This window comes from Vulpes lagopus, chromosome 1 (assembly GCF_018345385.1).
Source record: "Vulpes lagopus strain Blue_001 chromosome 1, ASM1834538v1, whole genome shotgun sequence".
NCBI classification, from domain to species: Eukaryota; Metazoa; Chordata; class Mammalia; order Carnivora; family Canidae; genus Vulpes; species Vulpes lagopus.
In genome coordinates, this window is record NC_054824.1 from 86,792,160 (window position 1) to 86,815,905 (window position 23,746).

At 38.4% G+C, this 23,746-nt stretch overlaps 1 protein-coding gene across 1 annotated transcript in view; it reads left to right on the forward strand.

Moving 5' to 3' along the window:
• CFAP44 (cilia and flagella associated protein 44) overlaps positions 1–23,746 on the forward strand; it is a 129,756-nt gene that overhangs the window by 13,501 nt on the left and 92,509 nt on the right. Inside the window, exons 5-13 of the mRNA XM_041757344.1 lie at positions 3,601–3,763; positions 7,737–7,839; positions 11,349–11,565; positions 13,298–13,412; positions 16,702–16,866; positions 18,970–19,125; positions 19,536–19,583; positions 20,330–20,429; positions 20,949–21,043. Coding sequence (XP_041613278.1) covers positions 3,601–3,763; positions 7,737–7,839; positions 11,349–11,565; positions 13,298–13,412; positions 16,702–16,866; positions 18,970–19,125; positions 19,536–19,583; positions 20,330–20,429; positions 20,949–21,043 — 1,162 coding nt within the window. The remainder of the gene's footprint in view (positions 1–3,600; positions 3,764–7,736; positions 7,840–11,348; positions 11,566–13,297; positions 13,413–16,701; positions 16,867–18,969; positions 19,126–19,535; positions 19,584–20,329; positions 20,430–20,948; positions 21,044–23,746) is intronic.

Consider the following 23,746-nt stretch of genomic DNA (forward strand, 5'->3'; position numbering starts at 1 on the left):
CAGTTTCTTAGGTCAGGGGTCGGCAAACCAGCCCATGGACCAAATCTGGCCTCTAGTCTGATTTCCTGAATAAAGTTTTATTGGAACACAGCAATTCTTATTCATTTACATTTTGTCTGTGGCTGCTATCACACAACAAGGGCAGAATTAAGTAGTTATAACAGAGGTCACCTGGCCCACAACGCCTAGACTATTTACTATCTGACCCTTTATAGAAAAAGTTTGCCGATCCCTGTCTTAGGCAATTCCAAAAAGTTTGGCCTTTAGAGAAGTTGAAATCTTAATTTATACTAAGCTTTTGTTGATGTCAAATAACCGTAATGAGAAATGATGCTTTTCAGGCTGTCTTTTGTGAGACATGATGTGAAGGAAACCAGAAGGCCTCTTATCGTGGTTTACCACCTCTATAAGCCTGACATCCCTTTCTCAATGGCTACCTAGTTAAAATCATTGGTTTCTTAAACCACAGATGCCATTGTCAGGCAGTAGTACTTACACATTATTTATCAGATGAATATCAGAAGACAATCCTCAGGAAGTAGGGCACAAAATAACACATTTTAATTGGTCTGGAGAATAAGAGTCTGTGAAAAAATTTAAAGGTGGGGATCAATCAACAAAAGGGTTTAGGATCACAGTACAATGTTGGTTTGTGATGGGATAGTTGGGAGAAGATTTCCATTAATGCCCTTGGCTGGCAATTTAATATGTTTAGTTTCAGATGGGTGGTGGTTAGGACTACATGGCCTCAACCACTGCCGGGCCTCTTATACAAGGTGTGCTTAAAGAGGAGGGCAGTGTACTTCCTGACTCAGTTTTGGTTTTTATATAAAAATAGAACATGTTATTATAGTTTTCCATTTCAATCCCAGGTATAACTAAAACTAATTCAACCTGAATCTTTTAACTTGAAGCTTTTTCTCTTAAGGATTTTTTTGCATATGTGGTCTTTGGATAAGTTGCTGATAAAAGTTAGACTATTGCCTTTCTTCTATCCTGTTGTTTCAAATGAGGTACCTTATCAGAGTCACTCAGAAGATTTTCCTAAAATACACATTTTCTGATACCTTTCCTGGACCTACTGCATTATATCCATACAGAGAAGGACTTGGGCACTTGTAGTGTGAAAAAGCTTCCCAGATACTTTTGATTGTGTTGCCCTCTTTCAGCCGCCAACACTGGGGACTTGCTGCTCCGGGATACAGGATTTCTGTACTAAAGAGATATGCCTAGATTCCAAATAATAAGAATCAGAGTGACCTTGACTTTTGACTTGATATATGAATTGCTTCTATTCATACTGGATGAGTAGCTGTATAAACTATAGACCCTTCGTGTACACTTTCAATATCAGGGAAGCTACAAAGTCGCTTGTCCCATTTTTGGATAGCTTACATTATTAGGTCTTCCAGGCCTTGAATCAAAAGCTGCCTCTCAGTAACATCTCTCATTAGACAGGTCTTGCTCTAATCCCCCCAGGGATGGAATAGATAAAATCTCTATTTCTTTATGAGAAGCTCCAAGGAGAAGTCAGCTGTCATGTATCCCCTGCATACTCTTTTATACTTCAGTAATTATACTGAGTCTACTTCAATTTTAGAGTTTGTGTCTTGTAAATCAATCAAGAAATATGTCATTTATTAAATATCACCTAAACCATAGCATAATTTCTGTAAGATGTATTTAAGCGCAATCTTAAAGTGAGAGTCCTAGATGCCCACAAACACATGGTGAAGGCCCTGAGTCTCTGATAGGAAATTCAGAAGATTCAAGTCAGAAGAGAGAATAGGATAAGACAGGAAGGAGTTGAAGGTACACCAGAACAGAATTTAATATCTTCCAAGGTCTGGTCAATGACTGCCACTGTCTTCTGGAGTTAAAAGAGAAACATCAGACTCTAGCTACACATTAATTAGCTAATTCATCCAACAGACGTTTATTGAATGCCTAAGTAAGGCTCAAGGCACTGTACTCAACATTCTAGGAAATAGAGATGAGCTGGGAGAAGAAGCAGGCTGTGATTTGGAGGGGAAGAGTTTGGGAAGTTACCGTCTCAACCCATTCTGCATTGGAGAGCAGCAGCAAGTGAAAGAGAGTTGCTCCCACCCCCAACTCCAAAATTAGAGATGATATCAGATAAATGATCGCATATCTGATTCCCAACTGCCACCCAAGTTAGTGAAAAGATGGTAGCCTACTTCTACTCTCCCAGCCATAGACCTGGCTTTTAGCCCTCCAAAGTGTTACACTGACACCTGGGAAAAAGAGAAAGGAGAGAAGGAAGGAAAGGGGAGAATAGCAGTTTGGGGAAAGGGAAAAGGAGCATAGGTGAAGCCTCCTACCCCATACCAGGATTTGTGAGGATAAGGACATTGTGACTCCCACTGTTTATTTGTCAGGAGATCTCTGATAGTTTCCATGAGGCCCAAATAGCTTCTGCAAAATCTTTGGATCACATATCCATTTGTACTTCTATATAACGTTCAATTTTAAGTATTTATGTCTTTATTAAATTGATGAAATTCCTTTTTCTTGAGCAGATCAAAAGCCCTGAAATGTGCCCTCTCTTTTTCAATTTAACTCTTAGGCAATGAGGTAGGTATAGTCATGTCTAGTTTGTTGTAATTTGTATATACTTCACAATTAAATTGCATTAATTAATTTTTCTTTTTTACAATTGTAGATATTCTTATTAAAAACTCTGCATAGTTTCTTTCTCTAAAAATATGCACTTAAAAGTAAAGGTAATCCTCTAAAATCAGAATTTATATTTTAGATCAGGGCTCAAAAAATAAAGATTTCTCTAATGGTCCTTTAACTTTTGTGTTCAACAGTGAATTCTTAGAAAATACAAATCTATCTACGTAAGATATGCGGTAATATTTCTTTTGCAAACTATTTTTTATAGATTAGTCTTATTTAATTATTACATTTATATCATATTAATTTAAACTTGAATGTACTAATAATGTACATTTAAAGGATGTTTTATGAAAACAGATTATTTTAATCTGTATTTTTAATTAGTACAGATTTACTGTATAGCATAAATGTGCACATACACACACACTCATCTACACACCTACACACCCACACACATACTACAAGCTCAGAAAGGAAATGTTAGCATATTTGTTATACATACTTCTACACTATATATTATTTTGTCCATTTTCTTGATCTGTTCACATGACTTAAATTTCAAGTACATTTATGTGGATTTATTATATTAGTCCCATTGTCACTGGGTGTGTCAGAATTGCATAACATTCTTTCAGAATTTTAAACATCTTGCCTTTCGACATCAAGGAAGAGGCCTATATAATACTTTTACTTTTATAAAATTAACCTGCTTTGAGGATTTCTTTAGGAAAATTAAGATATCGACTAAATATGAGTATGAGAATTTTCACCTAACTTAAAAACAAAGTTGCATTAGTAATAACTAAAAACTCTGAGTTTCAAAGTAAAACTCAACTACTTCAACACTGAGCCTTTATCAATGAGCACAGATTTTTAAAATATATGTATTTCATTACTTTTCCTGTCTCTTGGATGCTTACTTTATTTCACTTCTTTTCCTTAACAATCTTCACTCAGTCATTCTTTTGGTTATGACTGCAAAAAGCGGGCCAATCTACAACTTCTGGACAGTAATACTGTGATGTACATAGCTGGGAACCAGCTGATCCTTCTGAATTTGAAAACCAAGGGACAGATCTACCTGCGAAGTAGCAGTGGTAGAGGAATTGGTGTCATTGGGGTATGCTGTTAATGACTTAGGAAAAAAAACCCACTATCTTTTTTGTATTTGTTTCTTCTGTGGACCAGCCAGGCTGTCAGGTGCTAATATCATGCGCAGTATTCCTGCAGGATTACATGTGATGCATGTCCTTATTCTAAGGAATTTTCAATTCAACAGTTACAACCACTCCATTCATCGACATTACCTCTGCAGTGTTACAATATTATGCTAATGATGCTATCATCTCATGTTGCAGATAAGGACACTGGAGCTCATAGAGGCTAAGTGGCTTCCACAGTCATGCAGGGTTTTCATGTTGAATGCTATGTTGCCATTCTGCAAAAATATTCAGATGAATAATATAAATGTTATTTCAAATAATAAATAGAGAGAAATGCCAGATAAGATGTAGGTATAGAATCAAATGTTAGGAGATCAAGCATAGATTGTACATTCAATAATTTTGAGCAGTTGACAAAAGGACTTGAATGTGAGGTGGGGGTTGTCTGTTCTTCCTTCTTTCTCAGGTTCCTGTCTCCAGTCATCATCTTTCTTGTATCATTTGCCTCTACGTCCTTAGACTTTTCATCTTAGCATAAAAGTACACCAAATCAACTTGTTCTCATCTTGAAAGGCCCCTCTCTAACCATACATTCTCTGTACCCACTGACTCTTCCCTGAAAGCCAAGCTTCTGCTGTCTTTTCCCTGCCATCTTACTGAAACTGCCCTTACTAAAGTGACCAATGGCTCTCTGAGTAGCCAAATCTGAAGAATACCTTTCTAACTGTAGCTTACTCGACTTCTCTATAGCAGCTGGCCCCGCAACTGAGTTTTTATAACCTTGACTGTTCTTTTTTTTTTTTTTTACTCTGTAACTCTTAAAAGTTGATGTCCATAGGTCTGCTCTCACCAAAAACAACCTGAGAAACAACTCTTTATGTCTTTAGAGTCATGAGAGGGGTGCCTGTTTAGATGAGGCTGTGTGAGACAGGGAAAGGCGCACAAATATGCAGGATTTGGGGCTCATACAAGCAGCACTTCCAGAGCAGATGCACAAAGGGTTTTTTAGAAGGCTCATGATCTAAATAGAAATCTTCCCTGATCTTGCCTGCCTGCCAGGTGTGAGCAGGCCAGACAGAACTGGAAGGTGCAGGGCCCACATCACCACATCCTGCAGAGGTGGAGGGCTTCCAGCAGAAAGCCTTGATGCAGCTCCAACAGAGACTAGGCCAAGCTGGCACAGAGTAGTGGGAGATACTTTAGATTAGATTAGATGGGACCTGGTAGGGTATTTAGATTAGAAATGGAAGTGAGGGGAGAGGTTTTGAAGATTCTTGCTCTCAGAAGCAGAACAGGGACATGAATGGGAATGGAGAAGATAAGGAAAATCTGAGATCCACAAATAGATCAACTATGGAAACAGGATATAGTGAAATGGAAGAGTGAAGATTGTCTCATGATTATTTCTTTCTTGTTCAGCTATCTATACATAACATGTGTTCATGATAAAGTCCCTATACTCAACAAGAATTAATTAATTAATTTTAACATTTTATTTATTTGAGAGAGAGAGCAGGAGTGGGGCAGAGGTGAGGGCGAGAGTACAGGTGGGAACAGGGACAAGCAGACTCCTCGCTGAGCATGGAGTCTGATGTAGGGCTCGATCCCAGGCCCCCAGGCCCCTGAGATCATGACCTGAGCCAAAGTCAGAAGCTCAACCAAACTGAGCTACTCAGGCAACCCAAACAGGAATTTATTATATTACATTGTGTATCCAACAGTACTCAGAACATGCAGGGATTTAAATGAAGAAGGGTTCATGACCTCTATGAATTCCAAGAGCTGAAAATCCATCTAAAGAGACAAGACTCATTTTAAAAAGCAAAAAACCAAAATCGTAGATACGTACATGGTATGGTGGCACTGGTCATGTGCAAATATCCAAAGGCCCAAAGTGAGGGTCATGGGTTCTATGGAGGGAAGTCAGTGAGGGGCCACCCTGAGGCATCGTGAGCCCTGAGATCCACATTACCTGCAGAGTACTGAGAAACAGGTAACTATCACGTCTTTTTCTCTCACTTTATGGCCAATGGTAGTTTTGAAATTTCTATTTTGTTATACAGTAATTTGGTCTGAGGTCGGTAAGTAGAGGTGTACTGTGGTCAAGAATGCTAATCCTAATCCTTACCCTCCTGGACTCTGGGCAGTTGTATGTCCATGGGTTTTTTTCTTCATGTGTGCTAGAGCTGTCAGCACCTGGGTTGTGGCTGGGGCCTTTCCTCAACTGTCCTCATCACTTCATTTTTTCCCTGAAACTGTTATCTGTTTGTAGGTGGGAAGTGCTCTTGCAAGGCAATCAGAAGCCTGTGAGAAATGTGTGTTGGGGGTAAATCAACTATCTTTCAGAAAAGATCGGGTGAATCTATATGTTGAGTATAAAGTCAATGCTTCTTTGGTTCCAGGTCTCCACTAAAAATAAAACACCAACCTCAACTGCACAGAGCTTCCGACCTGAAAGGCCCGAAACTTTTTCACTCATTGTAGACAAGACCTAGGGGGTAAAATATTTGCCTGAATTCCCATCCAGATTTCCTTCCTTCACAATCTTCTTCTGTAAATGAGCCTCTGGAAAGATGTAGTCGTAACCTGTTTCCCCCTAAGTCCTATGTAGCTCCTATTTTTAAATTCCACTTTCTCCTTGGCTCCAACACCTGGCTTGAATCCTACATCTCACATTTGCCAGCTGTATGACTTCAAGTTATTTCACCTCTCTGTGCCTATTTCCTCATCAATATGGTGGGAATGATAATGGGATCCGAACTCACAAGGCTGATGTAAGATTTAAGGGAATTAATTCATATAAAACTTACACAGTGTCAGGGGGCACATAATAAGCAGGCAATAAGTGTTATTCTCTCATTGAATGTCCATTCTATAAACCCAAGCTTCTTTCAAGCTAAAGTGATGGGTGTCTACTTGAATGGAAGGCTCAGCAGAAAGATGGCTTATTATGGGTCTTATGGCCCCATGTGCGGGAAGAAGAAAAAAAGCTACAATGGTATCTCGGGTACCAAAACCACAGTGCGGTCTGTATCCCCTGAGGAAACTCCTCTTCCACAGGTATCAAATCAGGAGTAGCAAAATGGTAACTGAAAATAGAAGTTTATGAAGCACAATTTGTGTCTTAGTTTATTTTTATGACAGCCTCTTTTTATTTTTAGGCTCTCCATTTACTCTTCCTGCACATTGGCTTATCAATGAACAAAAATAGCAGGAAGAAACAGAATTCTACAACATTTATAAACCGCTATCACTTGAAATACTAACACAAATAGTTTACCCAGGCTATTTTTACTATATTTTCCTCTGCATCTGGCTTGGAAATATTGTAGCTTTGTCACTTCTAGTAAGTTTATATCCACTGGTGGTAAATTTGTCCAAGGTGAATTTTTTTTTTAAACTGAGATGTAACCTACTCTGGAAACATGAATTTTTTCTGTACAACAATTTAGGCTGACTCATATGTGGAGGGTAAACAATTCATCTAACTTTGTTGTCAAAGAGTGTTCCCGGGGCTGGCAGCATCGGCATCACCTGGAACTTGTTAGAGATATAAGTGAAAATTTGGGGGACCCAGTCCTGATGTACTGAGTCAGAATCTCTGCTAGTAGGGTTTGCCTTCTGTGGCTTAATAAGCACCCCCCTGCCATGGTTCTGATGGATGCTAACGATTGAGAACCACTCGTCTAGCTCTTCTGATGGCAATTAAAAACACTGCAGAGATAACAAAAGCAAAACTTAAAATGAATATTCCCCTCGATTTCTGCGTAAATCACATCCAACACCAAGTTCTTCTCAGATGCCTATTTTTTAGTTTCCTATTAGAGTGGATCCTAATCAATTATAAAATCACAGATTATAAATTCTGCATTCTTAGCACCGTTTATGAGAAAACCCTCCTTTTACTACTTGAGATTTTACTTCTTGTAGGTTCATCCTGATAAAACTTACTTCACTGTAGCTGAAAAAGGAGTTTTCCCAAAGATTATCATCTATGAATATCCTTCTTTGAGGCCCTACAGGATCCTCCGAGGTGAGCCCAGTACATACAACCTCTAACACATTCCATGTTCAAGGTTAACAACATTGAGGGTCTCCCAAAGACACAGAACTAGGAGGAGGTAGACAAGAGATTTATTTAAGGGAATTGGCTTATGCACTTGTGGGTGGCGGCTGGCAGGTCTGAGGTTTGTAGGGCTGGCCAGCAGGCTGGACATTCTTGGGCTGGGGTTGATGCTACATGTTCAGATAGAATTTCATCTTCCTCAGGGAAACCTCAGTTTTGCTTTTAAGGACTTTCAACTGATTGAATGAAGCCCACCCAGATTAAAATAACCACACCTAAAATTAATCACTGCAGTTCTTTTACAATTTTGTTTTCCATATAATTAATTTTAGGAGTTCGTTTTTTAAGCAGACTTTTTAAAAAAAAAAAAAGATTTTATTTATTTATTGGAGAGAGCAAGAGAAGGAGCAGAGGGAGAGGGAGAAGCAGACTCCCTGCTGAGCAGGGGAGCCCAATGTTTGGCTTGATCCCGGGACTCTGGAATCATGACCTTAGCCGAAGGCAGACGCTTAAACTACTGAGGCACCCAGGTGCCCTAAACAGATTACTTTTCAGAGCAGTTTTAGATTTACATTAAAATTGAGAAGAATATTCAGAGATTTCCCATAGTCCTCTTCCCCCCACATGTGCATAATGTTCTCCAATATCAACATCACTACCAGGTCCATTTTTCACTGAGGACCAGTCTCAGCACATCAGTCACTCAAAGTGCACATGTCCCCTGGCGTTTACCCTTGATGTTGTATTCTAGGGGTTTAGATAAATGTACAAGGATGTATACCCATCGTTATAATCTCATACAGTGTATTTTCACTGCCCTAAAAAAATCCTCTGTGCTCAGCCTATTCATGACTGCCCCCACACTGGCAGCCATCGAGCTTTTTATTCTCCCCACAGTTTTGCCTTTTCCAGAATGTCTTACAGTTGGAATCATAGAGTGTGTAGCCTTCGCAGGTTGGCTTCTTTCACTTAGGAATATGCATTTAGGGACGCCTAGGTAGCTCAGTGGTTGGGTGTCTGCCTTCCACTCAGGGCTCATGATGCTGGGATGGAGTCCTTCACGGGCTGCCTGCGGGGAGCCTGCTTCTCCCTTTGTCTGTGTCTCTGTTTTGCTCTCTGTGTCTCTCATGAATAAATAAATGGAATCTTAAAAAAAAAAAAAAGATATGCCTCTAAAGTTCCTCCCTGTCTTTTCATGGCTTGGTAGCCCATTCCTTTTTTTTTTTTTTTTTTTTCCATTTCTTTTTAGTGCTGAATACTATTCTGTTGTCTGGATGTTCCACAGTTTAGGTATCCATCTGCATATTGAAGGGCATCTTAGTTGTTTCCAAATTTTGACAATTATTAATAAAGCTGCGGTAACCAACTGAGTACAGGTTTTTGTGTGAACGTAAAGTTTCAACTACTTTGGGTATATACCACAGAACATAATTACTGGAGCCTATGCTGAGGGTTATGTTTAGTTCTGTTAGAAGCTGCTAAACTGCCTTCCAAAGTGGCTGCACCATTTTGTATTCCTACCAGCAGCGAGTGAGAGTTCCCATTACTCCCCATCCTCACCAGCATTCGGTGTTGTTAGTGACTTGGATTTTGGCCATTCTAAACAGGTGGGTAGTGGTATCTCAGTTTTTAAATTTGTGTTTCCCTGATGACATAGGATGTGGTGCAGCTTTTTATATGTTTATATGTAATCTGCATATTTTTGGTGGGGGTGTCTGTTAAGGTCTTTGGCCCATTTTGTAATTGAGTTGTTCATATTTATTGTTGAGTGTTAAGAGTTCTTTGTTTATTTAGGGTAACAGTCCTTTATCACATATGCCTTTTGCAAATATTTTCTCCCACTTTGTAGCCTTGTTTTGTCATTTTCTTGACCTTGCCCTTCCTAGAGGAGTTTTTTATTTTATTCTTATTTTTTTATTTATTTTTATTTATTTATTTTTTGAGTTTTTTATTTTAATGAAGTTTGGCTTATCAATGATTTATTTTGTGGATCCTGCCTTCAGTGTGGAATCGAAAAAAGTCATCACCACACCTGAGGTTACCTAGGTTTTCTTCTATGCACTGGGAGTTTTACGTTTTTGCATTTTATATTGAGGCCTACGATCCATTTTGGATTTTTGTGAAAGGTATAAGGTCTATGTCTACATTAATTTGTTTGTTGTTTGTGTATTTGTTGCCTATGGTTGTCCAGTTGTCCCAGCACAATTTACTGAAGAGACTGTCTTTGCTCTGTTATATTGCCTTTATTCTTTTGTCAAAGATCAGTTGACCATAATCCTGTAGGCCTATTTTTGGGCTTTCTATTCTGTTCCAACATCTGTGCTATCTGGTTCTGATGCTTGTTCTGTCTCTTCAAATTGTGTTTCTTTCCTTTTGGTTTGCTTTGTAATATTTCCTTGGTAGCCAGACCTGGTGTAGTGGGTAAAAATAATTGCTGTAGAGTTATAATTCCTTATAACTTGGTGGTAAGGGGTCGGGGGAGGGTTAGGATTTCTTAGTTCCATGATTAGTTCTCAAATTTTGAGTGAGTCTCTGCCTCTGGAGTGAATGTCACAGTTGTTTCTCAGTAGTTATCTCTTTATTGGTTGAGACAGGTTGGCTAGAGGGGGCTGAAGTTGGTATTTCCTTCCCCAGGTTAGTTAGGCTCTGGTTAACTAGTTTTTCCTGAGGGCAGGCCTTATTAAGAAGAACTGAGTGTTCTGGTGTATTTCAAGATGGTTCCTTTTCCCTCTCCCTACTGAAAGTCTGAAGCATTTTCCAGGTATTTACTGTGGGACCTGGTCAATCTCCTGGGGATAGATCTCACAATATTGTTGGGGCTACCTTGACTGGGTACCCTTGGAGTTTTTAACTCTCAGACTTGTCCATGTTGAACCTCCAGCAATTCATCAGTTATAAATGTTCAGGTTTTATTACCCTTGGCTGTTACCAGTTGGGAGTTCCTGATGTGGTAAGTCACAAATACACCTCACTTGTCAGTATTTCCAGTGTCCTTCCCTCACTTATGAATCCAAGGAGAGTTGTTGATTTTTTAGTGTGTTCAGCTTTTTATTTGTTATTATGGAATGGTGACTTCCAAACTCCTTACATGCATAACCACAAACCTGAAGTCCTCAATTTTTATTTGATGAATTTTTCAGTGGCAAATTTTTGATTACAGATTGACTTCTTTCTGCCATCTAACATGATTTTCTATCCCCTCCTCCACTTTATAAAATGAAATGTATTCTCGGTGTTTTTCTCATGTAAAGTGTGACTAAGATTTCTTCATTCTCCCTCATCATGTCCTGTAATTCATTGTAAAGCCAAGAGTGATGCAGGATTTTGTTTTGTTTCTTTGGGGACTCTTGGCATTCTTTCATCAGTACTTATAACCAAGGATGCTCGCTTGCTCTTTTTCTCTCCTTTTTTTTTTTTTAAATTGAAAATGAAATAAATGTTGCCTTTGTCCATTAGACTCCCATTCATCTTTTCAGATGGGACTGAGCTGGCCTATGCTTATGTGGATTTTAACTATGATGGTACCTTGCTAGCCTCTGTTGGCAGCAACCCCGATCACACACTGATCATCTGGAATTGGAAAGAAGAACAGCCCATACTGAAGACAAAAGCTTTTTCCCAGGAAGTTTTTAAGGTTACATTTAATCCTGAAGATGATGAGCAGCTTACTACAGCGGGATCAGGCCACATCAAGTAGGTTGTGTGACTGGTACAGGTGGTGGTTCATTATCATTAAGGATATCGTCTAAGGGGATTGGCCAGCTGGAGACATTTGTGCTGATGTTAACATTAGGATAATTTTTAAATGTGTTATCTTCAAAACTAACTGTAGTGCTGCTTTTCTAATTGGATATGGGGTTTTTTTATTACTCAAGACAGTAGAGATAAAAAGAATAACTTTTAAATATTGCCTGCTGCCTTCATATAGGCTTTAGCACCTAAAAGGGTTTGTATAACTCTTACTAACATGGAATATTGAGTTTTCAGATCCACCGTTACATTTGTGGTATCAGTATTGTATGATGGCTAAGTCATTTCGACATCTCTGAATCTAGTCTTCATCTGTAAAACAAGAATTATAACAATCATTCCTAATGCAGGACCCTCAATACTAAATTGTAACAAAGCCTACTCTTGATCTCAAGTCTCTGGCTCTAAATTCCATGTCCTATTCACTCTAACATACACAGCTCTACCTTCCAGGATGGAATGATTTTGTCCTTTTCTGTCTTCATTCTACCCTGTCTTAGGCATTAATTTAACAACCTTCTACCACCACCTCTTAGCAGTTCAGAACTAGATTTCCAGTGTCCTTTTCAAGAAAGACATTTTTATCCTGAGTTTCCCTTCTTCAGATTTAAACCTGGTTCTCTTCTTATTCATTCACTAGAAATATAGATTAATTGAACAAATTTTAAAATGGAAATTTGGGGGAAATCTCAAGTAATCTGCTAGCTATAGGCTAAAAATTTCTAATTCTTTACATTTTCCCATCATTTAATAACGTGCATATTTTCTTTGCACTGTATCTTTGGAGAGAGAGAGCTAGAAAGAGAGTAATTTCATGAGTGAAGTGCTGTAGAAGAAACAGAGTATTTGGAATGTATGATCAGAGGACCTACCATAGCCTTGAAGAAGGAGGTTTGCTATTTAAGCTTTTGGCTTCATACTATTGGCTTGTTGATGCCATTCATTATCTGTTTTATATGTAGTTGGAGGGCCAGATTCTTTTTTTCTATGTTTTTCATCATCTGTTCATTTGCTTAGACTATTAATAAGAAATGTTAGTAATAACAAACATTTATTCATTGCTTTTATGTACAAGGCTCTGTTCTAGGAGTTTTTCAACAATTTTATGAGGTAGATGCTACTAATATTCTCATTTTATACATGAGAAAATGAGGGCACAGTGTTATTAAGAAAATCACTCTTAAGTTACATAGCAAGTAAATTAGAATAAAAAAAAAAACTTTTCCATCTAAAATGGTACTATAGAACAACTTTCTGCCCAGATGGAAAGTTCTATGTTGTCCAATCTAGTAAATACTAGCTACACAGAGCTATTGAATACTTGAAAATGGCTGGTCTGACTGAAACACTGAATTTTAAATTTGATTTAGTGTTAATTATGTTAATTCTAAATTAAAACAGTCAAACTTGTCTAGGGTCAGCTGCATAGGACAACAAGACTCTAAGATTAAATCTCCACAAAGGCAGGACTTTATTTTGTCTGTTTTGCTCAACTCTGAGTTCATATTGCCTAGAACTTTGCCTGAGAGTTAGTTGATACTTGATACATATTAGTTAGGTGAATGAATAAATGAAATAACAAATGTGATTCTGAAATATGAAAATATTTGGGTGATAATAAAAATAAATAAAGCCTCTTAGAGGTACATCCAGTCTCTTTCTTATTTATTTTCAGGTTCTGGGAAATAGCTCTAACATTCACTGGTCTCAAGCTTCAGGGTTCATTGGGTCGATTTGGCAAAACAGCCACAACGGATATAGAGGGTTACATGGAGCTCCCAGATGGGAAAGTGAGTATAGCCACTATTGTACAATAACAAAATTATGTTTTAAAAAAATGTATGAAAACACATTAGGCATTCTAAAAAGCACTGCCAGGGATGGCTGGGTGGCTCAGCGGTTGAGGGTCTGCCTTTGGCTCAGTGGTTGAGCGTCTGCCTTTGGCTCATGATTCCACATCCCAGGATTGAGTCCCACATCGGGCTCCCTGAGGGGAGCCTGCCTCTCCCTCTGCCTGTGTCTCTGCCTCTCTCTCTCTCTCTCTCTCTCTCTCTCTCTTTCTCTCTCTCTCTGTGTGTGTCTCTCATGAATAAATAAAATCTTAAAAAAAACCTGAGGTGGACACTTGACAGGATGAGCACTGGGTGTCACACTATATGTTGGCAAATCGAACTTCAATAAACAAAATTTAAAAAAACACAAGAGGAAAGCTAAAAAGCACTGCCAATGATAGTAATAATGGAGGCTATAATTGTAAATATGGTGGACATTTAATTTTGTCTCTTCAGATGATCAATTTTAATTTAGTTCCAGGGAATTGTCATAATCCACATGTAAATGTCATTGTTTTGTGTTTACTAAATATTGTACACATATATAAAGTATGTAACCTTTTTAATATACTGACCTATTGACATATTGTCACTTTTTATTATGTCATGGAGTTGCAGTGTTTATAAGGTTTACCTTACCCTCCTCTTTTGTCATGATGCTCCAAGAGGACTTACTGGCTCAAGGGTTGTATACAATCTTGTGGCTTTTGTTTTTATTGTCAGATTATTATTTAGGGAGATTGAGCCACTTTACAATGGTGCCTACAGATGCACTGAGACTTTAATCTCCTAGTTTATTCTTTAACACTGTTAGTCTATTTTCTCTCTTCCTCTTACAAAATTTATGGGCATATTGCCTATGGATGGATGAGTTTTCCATTAATATTGGATCAATTTTCCACTAATGGATTCAATAATGGATCGGTTTTCCATTAATATTGTATTTGGCTTCTTTTCAGGAAAAGTTATATAGTATTACTTGTGAACATCTCAGTTATAAGTAAATGCCAGCATACAAATATTACTTTGAGGAACCAAATGGGCTAGTCATTTACCTAGTAGATATTCTCACTTTGGAATCATGTTGTGTATAAGGAATAAAAAACTTTGGATGCTGGTTAAATATATACCCAAACCTATAAAATGATCATAGATAATTTTAGCTTCAAATTCTAAATACCATAAGAATTAAGCAGATATAAAGATTATGAAAAACATACCACATGGGGCGCCTGGGTGGCTCAGTCAATTTAGCATCTGACTCTTGGTTTCAGCTCTTGGCATGATCTCAGGGTCCCAGATTGAGCCTCGGATCCAGCTCTGTGCTCCGTGTGGAGTGTGCTGGAGATTATCTCCTTTCCCTCTCCTCCTCCCCTGCTCTCTATATCTCAAATAAATAAATTAATTAAAAAAATCTTTTAAAAAAAACACAACAAAACATGTCACAAGATCTATCTTTAACAGGTTTAGTAGGGTTTGTGTATGTGTAGGGGAGAAAAGAAGCCATTTTAAAAAGAGATGCCAAAAAAATAAAATAAAATAAAATTAAAAATAAAAAAAGAGAGATGCCTTTTCCTTTTAAAACGGAAATGTTTAGAGTTAGGAATAAATATCCTATATTTGGAGGGCTACTTAGGGAAGAGCATTCATGTTGGGAAAGGGTGGGAAATTAGGCTGAGAAGTAGAGTTGGGTCCTATGTATCAGGCATTTTAACAGCTGGGCAGAGCTATTATACATCGGAAGAGTAGAGTTGCAAATGAAGTTGTTTATCAATCTGGTCACAAAAATGCCAAACAAATTGGGGGAAGGGAAATCTGGAGTCAGGGAGATAAGCCAAGAAGGAAGATGTTACTTTCATTTCATTATTCAGGACAAAAGGAAAAAGAAAGCTAGACGCGAGTGACCTTTCAGAAGGACCGGCCTGCCTGCCAGGTGTTGGTGGCTTTGGGTGGTTTTGTCACTGGATGGAAGAAAGCAAGGCTAAATAAAGACTATCAAAAGTGAGCTGAGGTCTAATAGTAGGTGAAACAGGTAGAATGGATAGGATGAGTAGACTGGGGAGACAGAAAGACTGAGCAAATTAGTCTAGGTGAGGGACGTGGAATGCAGAATCCTGGAGCCAGCAGAAAAGAATTAGATCTGAGCCGCCCAAAGAATATTAGCCTGCACAGAAGCTCTGTGAAAAGAGGACTTCCTGGGTCAAATTCCTTTGTATCTAGAAATTCCTCTCAGTGATTTCCAATGGACACTTCTATGTTAAAGTCTCCTAGGGGTCCTAGAGATAAGAAACTTGTTTGATTTTTGTTTATCCAAGCATAGGCCTTGTGAGGCATGTTAGGACAGGAACTTTCGAGCCAGGGTTCCTGGTTTCAAATCCTGACTGCTATGGGTACTTTGTTACTTAACTCTTCTGTTCAGCGTTCCCCTTTGTAAAATGGGAATAATAATACTTGGGGCTCCTATTGGCCCATATGATTCCTTTGTGTGAATGAGGATAACTGTCTTTTCTGGGAAAGTAAAGTGCCCAACCTGCATAGCTGTATTTAGTACCCCCAATAAATGTACCCCTTCATATGGGTTCTTAGGATTAAATAATATATGTAAAATGCTCAAGCAGCACTTGGCAGAGTCAATACTTAAATTAGTATGGCTTATTATCTAATACCAGTTAAGCCACCTAGGAACTAGTGTTTGGTGGTACATTCTCGGGGAAGCGCTGGATTAAATGGATTAATAAGAGCTGGTCCCAGGTGATTATTCTTGTTTGAAATTGGATAGTATTATGCTATAATCTGCTGAGTTCACTAATGGCCTCATAATTTTTTAAACATCCTGTGACATTTGATATTATCACTCTTAAAAAGTAGACTCTCGCCTATCAAGTGTTTAAACACGTCTTTGACCTGGTAATTCTGTTACTGGATTGTGGCTTTAAGAGATGTACAAAGGAAGCTATTACAGATATATTTGAAAAATTACCAGCAGTGGACAGCCTAATCACAATGATGTAAAACTATGTTGGGATTTTATATCATGCCAGGAAATACATTCAAACGTGATTAGTGATTTTTTTTCTCAAGTAATGAATTTTTATTTCTAGGTTTCTTATTTTTCCATATTTATTTTTTTTACTTTTATAATCAAGAGATATGATCTTTAAAAAGAATTCTCACCTGCTATTTGAGGCATAAATATCCACGTTTGTCTGGTTTAATGAACATTCCTTCCTTTCTGCGTACCTGCCAGGTGCTCTCTGGGTCAGAGTGGGGCAACATGCTGTTGTGGGAAGGTGGCCTCATCAAAGTTGAGCTCTGTCGAGCTGCAAGGAAGTCTTGTCATCAGGGTCCCATTAACCAAATAGTGCTGGATGAGGGCGAAGTTATCACCATTGGGGCAGATGGATGTATTAGGGTAAGTTTTCTTGACACTTGGTCAGTAGCACCCACATCAAAACCTTCCCTGTTGGTTTGATCAGATTTTTCTTTCTCACAAAGGTCACTTTATGAAAGAGACGAGGAGTCATTTGCTCCCAGGCCAATCCATTTTAAATAATGCTTTCCTTGTAGTAAATATTTAAATTTGAGTCAAAATTAATTTACAACATCTTAGCCGTGCATTTTCTGAGGGGACCTTTTGTTGTTTTGATTCTGTTTTTGAAATAGTAGTTTCAGAACATGAAAACCTATTTTAACAGAATATAAGCTGTGGATACAGATGACCTTTCAAAATACACAGTATGAATGGGGAGTTTTCTAGCCAAGGTGCCAAACATTTCTTATTTTTGAGGTTATCAATTAGAAATATGCTCAAAAGTGAGCTGATAGGGTTTGCCCATGGATGCTCCCCTTTCCTTGCTCCTGACACTGGTGAGCTCACTTGTCCTCACCTATGGACACTGTCCTGTCCATAGTGTGGGCTAAGCTGGAACCCTGCTTCAGCATCTAAGTGCTCCTGGTTGTCTCCCACATTCATATATACATACCCTGCTGTTGCTGGCAAACCTGGAGGCTGGTGATTTGCCTCGTGGTCCTCATGGTACATATTCCTACTGACACTTTTCATAAGAAAGTGGTAATATTCTCTGGGCATTCTATAGGAAGTATTGTTCTGAGAGGTAAGACTATATTTTTAAAAATAGTCTGGTCATTCTGTTGATCCCTACTGAGCTTATGATGTCTAATACACTATTTAAGCCATCTCTCTCCCAGGCTGTCTTCTTGCCATTGGCTTTTTTGAGACCAAGTATACATTTTTTTTTACATTTACCATATTAAAATTATTTTGTTAGATACCACTTACTGTTCTGGGAAATGTTTATGTCCTTTTGTTTGTCCTAGTATATTCGCTATGCTTCCAAGATATATACCACCCCAAAATGTCAAAATACCAACTAAAAGGAAACCTCAAGAGAAAAGAAGTTAAATACTTCACAGAGGGTCCCTTCATGAACAGCACTAATTTCTAAACTGGCTTCTTTTAAAAATTTCATGCTAATGGGGATCCCTGGGTGGCGCAGCGGTTTGGCGCCTGCCTTTGGCCCAGGGCGCGATCCTGGAGACCCGGGATCGAATCCCACATCAGGCTCCCAGCGCATGGAGCCTGCTTCTCCCTCTGCCTGTGTCTCTGCCTCTCTCTCTTTCTCTCTGTATGACTATCATAAATAAATAAAATTTAAAAAAAATTTCATGCTAATCTCTTTAGTCTTTTACAAAGTAAATCTCTACATCTAATCCTTTAGGAAAAACTTACCCCAACTCCCAGGAGTTAGTCCAATCTATGATCTGGGCTTCTTCCCCATGAGGCTAGTCTATGGGATAACACCAACCCTCCCCAAAGGCTGAGTTATTGAGTCTGGGTTAACAGGGTGGGGTGTGCTAATTGATCCATCCAGGGTGAGCTTTAGCACTTCACAGAGGAAGTCCTTCTCAACCTCTTTGCCTTGTGAAATTGTGCTCCTTCATGCTTCCCATAGCATTTTCTTCTCTTGTCCTGGAACAACAATCCTTACCTGAATGGTACAGTCTAAATCAAGAACGAGACACATTTTCTCATAAAGGACCTAATCTACATCCATTTTCTCTGCTTATAATGAAGACTGTGGTTGAACCATTAAGAAGGCCCATTTCCCCTTTCCAGGGGCCCACTGGTAAAATCAAAACAGGGCTCATTGTAGTGTCTCCCTGAACAACTGAATCATTTACTCCTTACAGACACTTTATATGCAGATAGACCTGACAGATACCTTGACATAACGTTTACTTTAGGCAAATTAGAATTCTTACTAGGCTGTATTTTCTCACTAATCTCCATACATATAAAGGAAATTTGTTATCCCCATAGTTGGGAGCAATATCTCAGGGGACATATTTTGGCTGGTGTTCTCATTACACCTATTCACTAATTTGCATGAAACAAGAAGAAACGACTTTTGGGGAAAAAAATCAGGGCCTTTTCTTATAGAAAATATAAATTCAGAAACTACTGATTGATTAAAGTATTTTCTTTATTTATAAGATCTGGGATTTTGAGACAGTAGACACTGCTGATTCTATTGATGAGACTGGATTGTTAGAGATCGAGCCCATTAATGAGCTTCAAGTAGGCAAGAATGTCAAACTCTTCTCTATGATAAAAATGAATGAAATTGGAAGTAACTTTTGGTTGGCTCAGGTAAGTTGTGTTCTTGTCTCTTGGCTCTTTTAAGTTACCTGGACATAAAATTAAAATAATTACATGATTTATTGTGACTGTAAGTCCATTTTACTATTAAGACTACTATTGATATGTCAACCAGGAGTACCTGAATTTTGGTATTTAGTTGACCTGTATTTGATACACAGAAAACCAATTAGCATTCTTATTATATTAAATTGACTACATGTATTATGAATATGTTTCATTTATTGTGTGTTCTAATATATATATATATATAAGTTGCTTTTGTTAAATTTCAATCATACTTTAAAACATGTAAGCTCTTGGTATTATTGTTTTCCTTTAACTAAATCACAGGAAGAAAATTCCTTTCATTTGATATAAGTTAAAAATAATAAACTAATATTAGGTATTTAATTTTTTAGGATGCCAGTGGAGCCATATGGAAGCTTGACCTTAGTTTTTCAAATATTGTAAGTTGTTCATTTTTCTTATTTTTCCCTAATTTTTATAACAAAGGTCTATTATTCTCCTTATTTAAAAGATACTCTTTCTTTCTCCATATTTGATCATTGTTCTCATGAAAAACTTGTCCAACATGTCCTAGTCCTGAGAATGTATTATCTCCCTCTCTGATTTTGCAAAAAAAAAGGAACTATCTCAACAAAATTTACCAGAAAAGTGGCAATAGCAATGCCCAATGTTATCTAGTGCTTTACAGTTGCCATTAACTTAATGGTATTTTCATTTCTATCATCTCCTGCTCTCACAGCTACCCTGATAAACAGGTAGACAGTTGCCATCACCTCATTTTACTGGTGAAGAAATGGAAAGCCTTCAAGCCAGTACTGTTTCTCCCAATTCTAAAGTCCACCACTCTTTCTAGCCCATTTTGCTTTCTTTAAGAAAAAAAAATTATTATTTTAGAGATGGGGAAGAGCAGGGGGAGAGGGGGAGAGAGAACCTCAAGCAGGTGCCATGCCCAGTTTGGGGCTTGGTCCTACCACGCTGAGATCATGACCTCAGCCGAGACCAAGAATCAGATGCTTAACTGACTGAGCCACCCAAGTGCCCTAGCCTATTATGCTTTTAAAAATTTCTATTCAGATAAAATCACACATGTGTTATTAGGCTCTAGTTATATTTTTAAAAACTTGACCTTAATTTGATTTTAACTAATCTTTGAGATCTACTAGGATATCTGTCTTTTTATTATCAGACCCAAGATCCAGATTGCCTCTTCTCCTTCCATTCTGGAGCCATCGAAGCCTTGGCAGTCTCTCCCCTCACTTACCTTATGGCCACTACTGCCTTGGATTGTGAGTAGGAACTCTAAATGAAAATAGATCTGTGATTTTTTGTTTTCCACACAAAATTTTATATGTGTTTGATGAAAAGCATTTGAGAACTTTTCCAAAAGGTAACTCTCTTGATGCAAGTGAGGTGGGTTTTTGTGGAGGGCAGAGGAACTGAAGTATAGCAGCCTTGGTTGTTGTGAAAGTTTGAAGGACATAGTCAGTTACTCATGAAGATGCCATTCATTTTGGTCTTATCCACATTTGTGTTTTCCCTATTTTTTTCACCTTGTTTCTTCCTTCCTGATGCATGGTGAATCTTTTGTGGGCTGTGCAAGGTGAAATTAATCTGAGTCAGTCATCAATTGTTTTCTTTATTGTCCACGCTTACAAATTACCTGCTTGAGGATATATATGTAAATTTTTGAGTAAAGAAAGCCTAATAGATTATTAGTTGATTTATTTATGAAATTTCTTGTTATAATGTTTAACATGTTAAATGAGCAAAAGTTATTTAGGAAAAAAAAAACTATCTTTCTGTAGGCTCTGTTCGAATCTATGATTTTGCCAGCAAAACTCCTTTGGCTCAGATGAAATTCAAACAAGGAGGTACTGCCCTTGCTTGGGTGCCCCGACTGGTGAGTTAATGATAATGAACTTCTACTGGAATCTATTGGTAAATACGGTATATCAGTGCTATTTCTTGGAAATATGTCTTATGACTCGACATTAGAGAAGGATAAACAGTTTATTCACTCAGAATGTGATAGAAATCGTATCATGACCTTGCTTTGTTGTTTTGGTCCTGTTTTAATGAAACTCTATTTTTATGCCATCAGCAGGTTAGTAATCCTTCCATGTTATAAAATAATTACTCAACAGAACTTTGTGTATCTCTCCTTTATCTCACTGTGATTTCATTTCTTCTATTTATATTTACAGCATGCCTGTAAGGTGCTGGATCTTTTCTAGCTTCTGGGAATAGAGCATGAACAGAAAGGCAAAAATACCTGCCCTCATACATCTTACACTTTAGTGGGAGAGAGGAGGCATAAATGCACAATAAAGAAAAATAAATAACATATGTGATATGTTAGATAATGATACGACCTATGGGAAAAAATCTAGGCAGAGATAGGGAGTTGTTCTAGTTATCCATTGCTATGTAATGAGCCATTATAAAATGTAGTGGCATAAAACAACAGTCATTTTATTTTGCTCATATGCTCTGGATTGGGAAATCAGACAGATGACAACAGGAATGGATTGTCTCTGGTTCATCACGTCTGAGGCCTGGAATCACATAAAGGCTTCTTTATCATCAGTCTGGGACCTGGGTTAAAGGCTGGGTTGAGCTGGGCTGTCAGTAGGAGTACCTCTCTACATAATAACCTCTTCATGTGGCTCGAGCTTTGTCACAGCATGATGGCCTCACAGCAGTCACACACTTCTTATATGGCAGCTCAGCGCTCCAAGATCTTGTGTTCTGATAAACAGGCCAATGCTGGTGGCCTTGTAGGACCAGCCTTGGAAGTCCCATGATGTCAGTTGTACCATACTCAGTTGAGTGAAGCAATCACAAGTTCCACTCAGATTCAAGGAGAGGAGGGACCCAATTGCCATCTCTGTTTGGGAGGCATGCCAAAGAATTTGCAGCTATGTTTTAAAAATATCATGGGAGTATTTGGAGAATGTTTTATCCTTGCTGTTTTGGGTTGAAATCAAAGAGAAAATGTTCCAGGGCCAAAATAAAGGCAGAAATGGCTGGAATAGAGGAGAATTTCATGATGGAATCAAGACCAGAAGGAGAACTCTGGCTAGGGAATAGAGGTAGGACAATGATAAGGTTAGAACAAGGAGAAACCATAGAGTGTTTGTCTTACCGAACCTGACTGACTCTTCATCCCCCTTCACTTACACTCTTCCCTGAAGTATTTAAAATACAGCCATGTAATTAAATCATTTATTCAGATGGTTGTGCAATGTCCATAGAATTGTTTCCTTTTTCAGCCTCCTATGCAAGTAATGATCATTGAATAGCACGCTAGAATTGAAATGCCCCTTCTTTACACCCTCTTGCTTCTCTAGAAAACTCCATATCTTTATGACTTAGCTCAAGTCAAACATCCTCTCCTGTGCATAGCACTCTGTGGGACTCTACCTTCAGACAGAGCTAGGTACTCCTTTGTCTGTGATTTTTTTTAATTTAATTTTTTTATTTTTATTTATTTATTTTTAAAGATTTTATCTATTTATTCATGCAAGACAGAGAGAGAGAGAGAGGCAGAGACACAGGCAGAGGGAGAAGCAGGCTCCATGCAGGGAGCCTGACGTGGGACTCGATCCCAGGACTCCAGGATCACACCCTGGGCCGAAGGCAGGCACCAAACTGCTAAGCCACCCAGGGATCCCTGTGATTTTTTTTTTAAAGGATTATGTATATACCAATTTTATGACCCTTATCACAATGTACTATGATGAATTGCTTTATGTCTCTTTCCAACCAGACTGCTCTTCATGGGTGACAACTACTCTTTATTCTTTGAATCTCTAGTGCCTCTATGGTACATTTAGACACACAGCAAGTATTGAGTGAACAACATTCAACTGGAGTTGAACGGAGTACAGTTTTCCTATTGCCAAGACTCTCCTAATGACTTGGCCTCAGCAATGATTACTCTGTTCTAAAGAATATCAAGGCTCTCGCCTTTTTCATAAATGCCTCCCAAGACAGCAGATTTAGTATATTCAGACATTGCTAGATTTCTTTCTCCAGCCCAGACTTCTCTGAGCTGCAGACTCTATGTCCTCCCCATTTTGAAATCTTCAGGGGATCTCAAACCCAACATGTCCAACACTAGATTCATGATACCCTGCTGGCCTCCAATCAGTCCCCTCCAAAATGATAATAGCAACAACAAACCACACATGCACTTGGCTCCCTTCCACTGTTTCCTATCTCAGTAAATGTCTCAGTCATCTTTGACCCCTCCCTCTGCTCCCCTCCCCCATATTCAGGTGTCACCAAATAGGGCCATTATAGCTCTCTCTAAGCTATGCCCATATCTCTCCTCTCCGTGATGCTACCTCAGACCAAGTGACCACAATCTCTTTAAAGGTCTCCCTGCATCCTATCTAAGCCATCTCAGTTCTGTTTTGCAGCTAAGATGACTTTTCTGAAATAGCAAATCTGATCATGTCAGCTCCTACACACACACCCAAACCCCCAATTAAAAACTTTTCAATGGCTTCCCATTGCTCTTGGGATGAAGACCATCCTTAATGTGATATGTAAGCCACTTTGTGACCTGTGGCTTGCTTATCTCCCTCTTTAGCCTCTC